This window comes from Arabidopsis lyrata (assembly GCF_000004255.2).
Source record: "Arabidopsis lyrata subsp. lyrata unplaced genomic scaffold ARALYscaffold_7, whole genome shotgun sequence".
Classification (NCBI taxonomy): Eukaryota; Viridiplantae; Streptophyta; class Magnoliopsida; order Brassicales; family Brassicaceae; genus Arabidopsis; species Arabidopsis lyrata.
The window spans coordinates 9,792,234-9,801,787 of record NW_003302549.1 but is presented as its reverse complement, the minus strand read 5'-3'; the positions used below and the strand labels follow the sequence as shown (position 1 = coordinate 9,801,787).

Sequence of the window (9,554 nt, the reverse complement as noted above, 5' to 3'; positions counted from 1 at the left end):
TAAAAAGCATTTAAATTGTTATAAACTGCATAAGTTTTGATAAGAAATTTATGTGTTAGGCGATAATTGACGAATGCTTAAACGCCTAGAAGTGTTTTGTTTGTGTTTGGATCCTATGGCTTCTTATTTTAACACTCATGAGTTGATTCAAGATTAGTGTGCATTTTCATAATAAACTATAAACAATAGTTTTTTTGTCTAAATTTCGCATGCAAATGATTCCTCACCCACATGTGACCGTCTCCACAAGATTCCACTGAGAATCACCACGTCATCAATTTATATGGGCCCTATCTGACGTCCAAGTTGGACTACTGGGTCCCACCAGCCGCCTCCTCTCTTCTCAGCCGTGGAAGGAAGCCATAAAGGTTAAAGGAGAGCTCTTTCTCGTTCTCAAGAGCCAGTAGTGCTGTTGTTGTGGTTCCGTTCCGTGGCTGTCTTTATTTATCATCGTCGTCGTTAAAAAGCTCTTCAATCGGCAGCCATGGTGGTTCCTCATCCTTCTTCCTCCTCCTCTAGATCTCATCCTTTCCTCTCCCATGTCTATCACACTAGCTTCCATCTTCATCATCATAACCATCACCATCAACATCATCATCCATCGCTTGTACTCTTTTGGTGTCTCGTGTTTTCTTTGTTATCTCCTCTCGCTCTCTCCTCTTCATCGTCGTCGTCTTCTTCTTCCTCTACGTCGTCATCGTCGTCTTCTCAAATCTCTCTTGGTAAATTTATCTTCTTTCTCTATCTATTTACTTGATTGATTCGAAATCTATATAAAAGATTCACCTTTTCAAATTTGTGATTCTGGGTCCAATCAATCATCTGTTACTAATTCTTGATGCTGCTTTGTTCATCGCCATTGCTTTGCTCTGTTTCTTACCAATTTGATTTCATTTGTAATAATTGTCAAAACAGGAATCGGTGAAACAGAAGGGACTAAGCATGATCTGCATCAGACAATCATAAGAGACGAAGCTGTAGCAAGGTTACACGAGCTTGGACAGGTATTCATCAATCAAAAACAATGTTTTAAAATTTGCTTAGCTTTCACTTCTTCTCTGCGTTCAAGATTGCACTCTTCAAGCTGTGTTATCTTGTCATTTCTTATAATTTATACCTTGTTATGGCATATGTCTTCGAATGTTTGTTTTCTTGTTTGACCAATATGATTGATAAACTTAGATAGATGGTGTCCTTGTCTCTCAGGGTTGTTCTTAATTTAATCAAATACTTTTAAAAAACTCTTTTCTTAAGTTTCTTATACGGAATCCAGCTAGTGTTATCTTAAAAGTGAATGCTTCTTTATTTTATATGAGGAAATTGGGTAGACTAGTTAAATAAAACTCAGGAGATCATACTTGGTTTTACTCATTATTAAAAATGAATATCATACCGATACATATCTTAGTCTTTTTGGTTTGATTTTCTTGAATTTGCAGGTGAGTGATGCAGTTGCCCATCTAGAAAGGACTTTTATGAGTCCAGCATCAATAAGAGCGATAGATCTTATCCGTCGATGGATGGAAGATGCTGGTTTATCAACGTTAGTTTTTAAATCTACTCTCTCTTTTGTTTGTGGACTTACCTACACAACTTTCTTGGGTAGATATGAAAAGATTGGATTCTTTTGCAGATGGGTTGATTACATGGGAAATGTGCATGGTCGAGTGGAACCAAAGAATGGAAGCTCACAGGCTCTTCTAATTGGTTCCCATATGGTAATTCACAATTCTGTTTACCATTTCTTGTTACCTGTTCTATGAATCAGATGATAATGCTGACAATTGATCTTTACTTGTTTAAACAGGACACAGTGATCGATGCTGGTAAATATGATGGCTCACTAGGCATCATTTCTGCAATCTCTGCATTGAAGGTTCTGAAAATAAGTGGAAGATTGGGAGAACTAAAGCGGCCTGTTGAGGTTTGTCCTCTTATATACCGCATCATCGAATTGATTTACTCTTTTGTAGCCAATAGAGATAATAAACAAGAAACTTTTGTTATAATACATTTCACACAATGAACGAATCAGGTGATTGCGTTTAGTGATGAGGAAGGAGTGAGGTTTCAGTCTACTTTCCTAGGCAGTGCTGCTTTGGCTGGAATCATGCCAGTTTCTCGGTTGGAGGTTACTGATAAAAGGTTTTACTCGAGGACCTTAACTTCTTCTCTTTATGTAGATTGAGTATACATACTCACTTTTTCCATATTCATTCGCTCAGTGGTATTTCTGTGCAAGATGCTCTTAAAGAGAACTCCATAGACATAACAGAGGAAAACTTAATGCAGCTGAAGTATGATCCTGCATCTGTTTGGGGATATGTAGAGGTAAAAGCCTACTTGATCTCCTTTCGTCTCGCAAAGCACGGTTTTGTTTGTATTTTCGATAGCTAGTGAAGCACATGTTTTTTCCCTCACGAATGGTAATATGATGATTGTTGAGTGTTGACTATGAATATTCTCCTATAGGTTCACATCGAGCAAGGGCCGGTGCTTGAATGGGTTGGTTATCCTCTAGGAGTAGTAAAAGGAATTGCAGGACAGACAAGACTCAAGGTAACGTATTCAAAGCTAAAAATTTATGTTTAATCTAGAAGAAGGCTATTTGAAACCCAAATGGACAGAATTCTACAGGTTACTGTTAAAGGCTCTCAAGGACATGCTGGAACAGTTCCAATGTCACTGCGTCAAGACCCCATGACTGGTGCCGCGGAGCTGATTGTACTATTGGAAAGCGTTTGCAAAAACCCTAAAGATTACTTATCTTGCAACGGTCAATGCAACGAAGACACAATAGAATCCCTTGCTAATTCACTTGTTTGTACTGTTGGAGAGATCTCAACATGGCCAAGTGCTAGCAATGTCATCCCAGGCCAGGCAAGTGAAAGAAATTAATCTTCTTTTTCCCTTAGTTTTACTTTCTTTGTTGGTTTTTTGAATGAACGAACTATAAATGATTTCATGGAGATGAATGGAATGAATTCAGGTAACTTTCACTGTGGATTTACGTACGATAGATGATGTAGGACGCAAGGCTATTCTCCATGACTTATCAACTAGGATGTACAAGATATGTGACAAAAGATCGCTTTTGTGCTCCATTGAACGCAAGGTAAAGAGTGTTGTACAATTCTATAAACCTTATACTCACTAATGTTTTCTTCTTACCAACTTCGTCCCCGGTTTTATCATATCATTGCAGCACGATGCAGACGCAGTAATGTCAGACCCGCAATTGAGTTCACAGCTGAAATCAGCAGCTCAGAGTGCACTTAAGAAAATGACAGGAGAGGTTCAAGACGAGGTCCCCGTGCTAATGAGTGGAGCAGGACATGATGCTATGGCTATGGCTCATTTAACTAAGGTAATTGAGTTTCAAAAGACATCCACATGTTATAGGACTTATAAGCAATTGTGGGTTTTGTCTCATGGTTCAGTAACTAACTTAAAGGGAGAGTTTTTATCCCGGCAGGTGGGAATGTTGTTTGTCCGGTGTCGTGGAGGAATAAGTCATTCTCCGGCAGAACATGTGTTAGATGACGATATTGGTGCAGCCGGTTTGGCCATCTTGGAGTTTCTAGAGTCTCAAATGTAAAACATGAGAAATATATGAGAAACAAAGTGGAGTCTTGTCTCATAGAGACTCCATGAAAATGTACAGTGTCACTTGTTGTTATTTTGTCATTGTGTACTCTTTGGAACTGCATTTGTATAGAATTAGTCCGATTCTTAAAATGTATCAACCATTGTTAGCTTATCTTTCATGGTATTGTCCATTGCCTATACTTGATTGCAATGTTTTGTGTTGATTAGCTAATAATCTTATAGATCATCCATTAAAATTAAAATACTAGATCAACATTTATGGTGGATAAATGAAAATTTTCGAATATTGGAGTTAATAATATGCATGAAAGATGCAAATCACCGAGACCGAAATTTTTTGAAAGAGGTTCCTGATTTCTCTCCAATCAAAAACGGTTTCTAAAATCAATTAATCTGCTTTTATTTCCGGATTCCCTTAACGAATATCACATGCAATTAACTTTGATTAACCATAAATGTCAAATAAAATTACATTAAAGTCTCATAATTTCAAAATCATTTCAATAAAAATTTAAGCGTATAATTTCCACTTTTATTGTTGCTTAAACCCAGCAAATCAAGTTGACCAAACAAACAGACAAAAAAAAACCCTACAATTTCAAAAGTTTGTGAAGAACACAACAAATTCATTACTCTGTTCAGGTTTGGATCTTTCTTCAGAACATTTTGAGATTATTTAACGTTTCGTCTAATTGTTTTCTTCAAAATTCGACAGGAAATGGCGGCGAACGGTACCGGAAACGGTAACGGTAACAGTAACGGCGATTTCTCGTTGAAAGAGACATGTCCAAATATCGGCAATGGTGGTGGTAAAGGCGGCGAGAAGCTGACGTCATCGTTCGATCTCGTGGAAGCGATGCATTTCCTCTACGCTAGAATCGTCCGTGCTCGAGCTTTACCGGTCAACGACTCCTTCGTCGCAGTCAAAATCGGAAGCTATAAAGGAAGAACAAAACAGAGCTTAAACTCAAACCCTAACCCTGAGTTTCACGAAACCTTCGCCTTCACGAAAACTCGTCTTCAAGGGAATATCTTAGAAGTGGTCGTACGAAACAGAGATAATGCCAACGAAGACGATATTGTCGGGAAATGTAGGTTCGATGTGGCGGAGATTCCGACACGTGTTCCTCCTGATAGTCCGTTGGCTCCTCAATGGTATAGATTGGAAGATAGAAACGGTGTCAAGATCGGAGGAGAGATTATGTTATCTGTTTGGATTGGGACACAAGCTGATGAAGTTTTCTCTGAGGCTTGGCATTCGGATTCGGCGACTGTCACCGGAGAAAACGTGGTGAACACGCGATCTAAAGTTTATCTTTCACCGAGGCTTTGGTACTTGCGAGTTAATGTAATTGAAGCTCAGGATTTGGTTCCGTTGCATCAGAACCGGATCAATCCAGAGATTCTGATTAAAGGGTTTCTTGGAAACGTTGTTGTGAGGAGTCGGATTTCGCAGACGAGGAGTGTGAATCCTGTTTGGAATGAGGATATGATGTTTGTAGCGGTTGAGCCGTTTGAAGATAGTTTGATACTTAGCGTTGAAGACAAGGTAGGGCCGAGAGAAGAGTGTTTAGGAAGGTGTGAGATAAAGCTATCTCAGGTTGAGAGAAGGGTGATTCCTGGTCCGGTCCCGGCATTGTGGTACAACGTGGAACACATTGGTGAGACTGGAGAAATGAGGAGATTTGCCGGGAGGATTCACTTGCGGGTTTCTTTAGACGGAGGTTATCACGTTCTAGATGAATCGATTCAGTATAGCAGCGATTACAGAGCTTCTGCTAAACTTCTATGGACTCCAGCTATTGGTGTGTTGGAGCTAGGAGTGTTAAATGCTACGGGTTTAGTGCCGATGAAGTCAAGAGATGGTCGAGGAACTACCGATGCGTATTGTGTGGCTAAATACGGAACAAAATGGGTGAGAACGAGGACGATTGTGGATACTTTCGATCCAAAGTGGAACGAGCAGTATACTTGGGAAGTCTATGATCCTTACACAGTAATAACAATCGGCGTCTTCGATAATCTGAATTTGTTTGGTGCTGGTAACCAAAACCGCTTGATCAACGATTCAAGGATTGGGAAGATTAGGATACGTTTATCGACCCTTGTAACCTCGAAGATCTACACACATTCTTACCCTTTAGTCGTTTTAAAACCAGACGGGGTTAAGAAAATGGGTGAGATTCAGCTGGCGGTTAGGTTCACCGCGACATCTATGATCGATATGCTTCAGAAATACTCAGAGCCGTTGCTTCCAGAAATGCATTACATATCTCCATTGTCTATTTACCAATTAGACAGCCTTAGGCACCAAGCGACTCACATTCTCTGCATAAAGCTAGGGCGCAATGAGCCAGCACTTGGAAGAGATGTTGTAGAGTATATGCTCGATGTGGGATCAAACATTTGGAGTCTAAGAAGAGGAAGAGCAAATTTTGAACGTCTTGTCTCGTTTTTCGATGGCTGGATGGATGCTTGGAGATGGTTTGATGAGATTTGCAAATGGAAAAGTCCCGTGACGACGGTTTTAATCCATATTGTCTTCTTGTTCATTGTTTTCCTCCCCAAGTACTGTGTTTTCTCGATGCTACTGTACTGCTTCGTGTTTGGGTTATACAGGTTCGGTTTGAGACCGAGACATCCTCCACACATGGATATAAAGCTGTCTAAAGCTGATTCAGCTTTGCCCGATGAGCTAGACGAGGAGTTTGATGTGTTTCCAAGCGCGAAATCCGGTGATATACTGAAGAAAAGGTATGATAGGTTGCGTGGGATCGCAGGAAGGATGATGATTGTGTTGGGAGATTTGGCTACACAAGGAGAAAGAGTGAAAAGTTTGTTGAGTTGGAGAGATCCAAGAGCAACGTCTCTGTTCTTGGCGTTCTGTTTTGTTAGCTGTGGAGTGATTTGTTTCGTCTCCATGAAGTTACTGCTCACGGTTCTTGCGTTCTACGTCATGAGACATCCTAGGGTTAGGGTTTTCGATATACCTTCTATTCCTCAGAATTTTTTCAGGAGATTACCATCAAGAGCTGATAGCATCTTGTGAGTGTGGAATTTTCTGATTTATCATTGTCTTTAGTCTGAATCCGAATCAAAGGGTTATTATTTGTATGACTTTAAAATGAATTCCAGAAACTATTTTGTCTTCTCTTTTCTGAGTGTTGTGACATATGGTATTTAACAGTGACCTTGAATCTAACAAAATTTTCCTACTAGTTTTATTAAAGGGAATGTATTGTTACCATAAATACAAGTCTTTATAATAGTTTCAAGGTAAGAAATAAGTAAGTGAATCACGACAAGAATTTTAAGCTTCGGCTTATGGAGCATTGCTTATGAACCATGGATCATTTTCACAGACTTCCCTTTCTTTGCCTAGGATCTCGAGATCATGAACCATGGAGAGAGACCAATCAGACCTCGAAGATACTTTCATTTTGATTCAAGCTGCAAGAAGCAATAATAATCAAACAATGACAGAAACAGAAATAGAAACAAAGATCTCGAATCAAACATGTCCTTATAAACTTTAGCTAATGTGGTTTTAGTTGCGCATAATCAAGTAACATGTTTACAAAGTTAGAGTTGTAAATATAGATGATCTATCTACCTGTTTTTCGAGCGCATTTCTGGTATTCCATAACTCCAGAAGCGCACAAGTTCCCAAGCATGGAGGCTTTTAAGGTGGAAACGGGATTGCGGGATCTGAACAAAATTGCTCTATGTTCAAGTTCACAGGTTCCTCCAGCATTTATTAATGGCGGCATTGATCTTCTTTGGTTTACAGATCTCTGGAACAATCATCGCCCAAGTGGAGGTCTTCGGTGCTAGATACTTACCCAGCATTACTTCCACAATCTTACAAGCGCCTGATACTCTCTGACGCTTTAAGAGCCTCGCAACAAGCTCTTCTAGAAAACTCCTCCCTTCTTCACAAGAATCTGATTTCTCGCTCAAAGTATTCAAAAAGGTGTTACACGTAATAACATCGGGATCACAACCTCTATCTAACATACAGTTCAAGAGATCAACTGCTCTAGAGACATCTTTCTGCATACATAAGCCATCGAGAAGTATATTATAAGTAACAACATCAGGTTGTGACTTGGGTTCTTCTTGGCATAACATCTCATGGTAAAGTTTTAATGCTGCATCCATTGAGCCAATACCACAAAGACCTTTTATCATTGAGCTATAAGCAACTGTATCCGGTTTGATCCCAATAGTGAGCATCTTTGACCACACCATCATAGCCTCCTTAACTCTCCCAACCCCACAAAGACCATCGATTAGAACACTATAACAAAACTCATTTCGAGAGCATCCGGTTTCATCCATCTCTCTCCACACTTGAATCGCTTCTTCACTAAGACCAGTTTTGAAGAATCCTTTCATCAAGGAGCTATACGTATACACATTAGGCAAGCAGCCACTACTAATCATTCCATTAAGTATTTCTTTAGCTTCATTTGGTTTCCCTTCTCGGCATAAACCATCTATAACAGCACTGTACACAACAATATTGGGCCGGCAACCTTTCTCCGCCATTTTCTTCCACAAGGTCATAGCTTCTTCAGCTTTTCCCTCTTTAAACAACCCACTTATAAGGACCGAATAAATATGCTGATTCAAACGATACCCTCTTTCTTCCATAGAGATCAGCAATCTAGCCCCGTCCATTGCTCGTCTTTGCTTAACCAACCCATTAATCAGCGTTCCATATGTAACATCATTTGGGATACATTTGCTCGACACCATCCGTTCTAAGAGACTAACAGCTTTATCCAATTTACCCTTAAGACATAGACCATGAATAAGCGTATTATAAGTAACCTCATTAGGAAAACATCCCTTAAGAAACATATTATCCACAAGCTTTGTCACCCGTGACAAATCCCCTTTCTTGCACAATCCATCAATCAACACATTATATATTACCGGGCTCGGTGAACACCCTTCACTCTGCATCTCATCCAACAGTAAAACCGCTTCATCAATCCTTTCCTCCTTACACAACCCATCCATCAATGTACAATACGTATACCCATCAGGCAAACACTTTTTCTCAGGCATTCCCCTGAAGACCTCAATAGCTCGATCCACAAATCCCAACTTACAAAGAGCCTTAATAACCAAATTAAAACTCAACCCATTAGGAGAAATATTCATGTTCATGTTGGAATTCACAACATAATCATAAAACTCCAACCCTCGGTGATAAAGACCCTCGTTTATAATCACATTCAACACAGAGTTAAACGACTTAACACTACGTTTACATCGAAACTCATCGACCATCCTATGAAACAAGTCTACAGCTTTCTCAGGTAAATGAGCTTTCCCATAAGCTCTAAACACAACAATGAAACTACGCTCTATAATCACTCTGTTCTCTAATCTAATTCGACTCAAAAGCTTCTCCACCGAAGCAAAATCACCCAAATTGGCGTAATTCTCAATCATTGAAGATAAAGTAGAATCACCTAACTTGAAAGAACCCATTTTTGGAGCTGATTTAAACATCTGCTCCGAGATTGGAGCTTCCAATGGAGTCTCCACTTCCATTGATGGGTTTGGAGAAACTGAAACAGAAGAAGCAGAGAAACGAAGATGGATAGAGAACTTAACTGGGTTACTCGAAAGGAGTCGACTTTCGTTGAGGAAATAGCTGAAGAAGCTGATACGGATTGGGATTGGGCATTTGGGCATGAACTCGTAGGGTTTTTGCTTAAACCCTTATTTGGGGATTTCAAAATGTTTGGCGTTTTCGCGAGAGACAGAGACAGAGAGAGAGAGAGAGATTGCAACTCTTAAACCTCTCTCATTAGCGGATTTGAAAATGAGAATGGAGATCGAATACGATTTTCGATCAATTTAGAGGTTTGCTGATAAAACAATGACATTTGATTCTGCTTCTGTTCTTCGCCAGTGAGAGTTATCAA

The 9,554-nt window shown here is 39.7% G+C and overlaps 3 protein-coding genes across 3 annotated transcripts; 2 read left to right on the top strand and 1 right to left on the bottom strand.

Moving 5' to 3' along the window:
• The first annotated feature begins 330 nt into the window (after positions 1-330).
• LOC9306021 (allantoate deiminase) lies at positions 331-3,786 on the top strand. The gene is made up of 12 exons (XM_002869904.2): positions 331-722; positions 916-1,004; positions 1,440-1,543; positions 1,634-1,718; positions 1,808-1,924; positions 2,036-2,145; positions 2,226-2,331; positions 2,473-2,559; positions 2,638-2,880; positions 2,990-3,115; positions 3,206-3,367; positions 3,476-3,786. The coding sequence occupies exons 1-12, from the start codon at positions 485-487 to the stop codon at positions 3,596-3,598; spliced, it is 1,590 nt and encodes a 529-aa protein (XP_002869950.1). The 5' UTR covers positions 331-484; the 3' UTR covers positions 3,599-3,786.
• A 181-nt stretch (positions 3,787-3,967) lies between these two features.
• On the top strand, positions 3,968-6,717 carry LOC9303965 (FT-interacting protein 1). The gene has a single exon (XM_002869903.2). It carries the CDS (start codon positions 4,328-4,330, stop codon positions 6,656-6,658), a length of 2,331 nt encoding a protein of 776 aa, XP_002869949.1. The 5' UTR covers positions 3,968-4,327; the 3' UTR covers positions 6,659-6,717.
• Positions 6,718-6,808: 91 nt separating this feature from the next.
• On the bottom strand, positions 6,809-9,541 carry LOC9303964 (pentatricopeptide repeat-containing protein At4g20090). The gene is made up of 2 exons (XM_002867846.2): positions 7,223-9,541; positions 6,809-7,059 (listed from the first exon to the last, which is right to left on the bottom strand). The coding sequence occupies exon 1, from the start codon at positions 9,319-9,321 to the stop codon at positions 7,345-7,347; it is 1,977 nt and encodes a 658-aa protein (XP_002867892.1). The 5' UTR covers positions 9,322-9,541; the 3' UTR covers positions 6,809-7,059; positions 7,223-7,344.
• Between the last annotated feature and the right edge of the window lie 13 nt (positions 9,542-9,554).

Coding starts and splice junctions, on each gene's coding strand:
- LOC9306021 (XM_002869904.2), top strand. CDS start 485: ATGGTGGTTCCTCATCCTTCTTCCTCCTCCTCTAGATCTCATCCTTTC. Junction 1,925..2,035: donor AACTAAAGCGGCCTGTTGAG/GTTTGTCCTCTT, acceptor TGAACGAATCAG/GTGATTGCGTTTAGTGATGA. Junction 2,146..2,225: donor TTGGAGGTTACTGATAAAAG/GTTTTACTCGAG, acceptor TCATTCGCTCAG/TGGTATTTCTGTGCAAGATG.
- LOC9303965 (XM_002869903.2), top strand. CDS start 4,328: ATGGCGGCGAACGGTACCGGAAACGGTAACGGTAACAGTAACGGCGAT.
- LOC9303964 (XM_002867846.2), bottom strand. CDS start 9,321: ATGCCCAAATGCCCAATCCCAATCCGTATCAGCTTCTTCAGCTATTTC.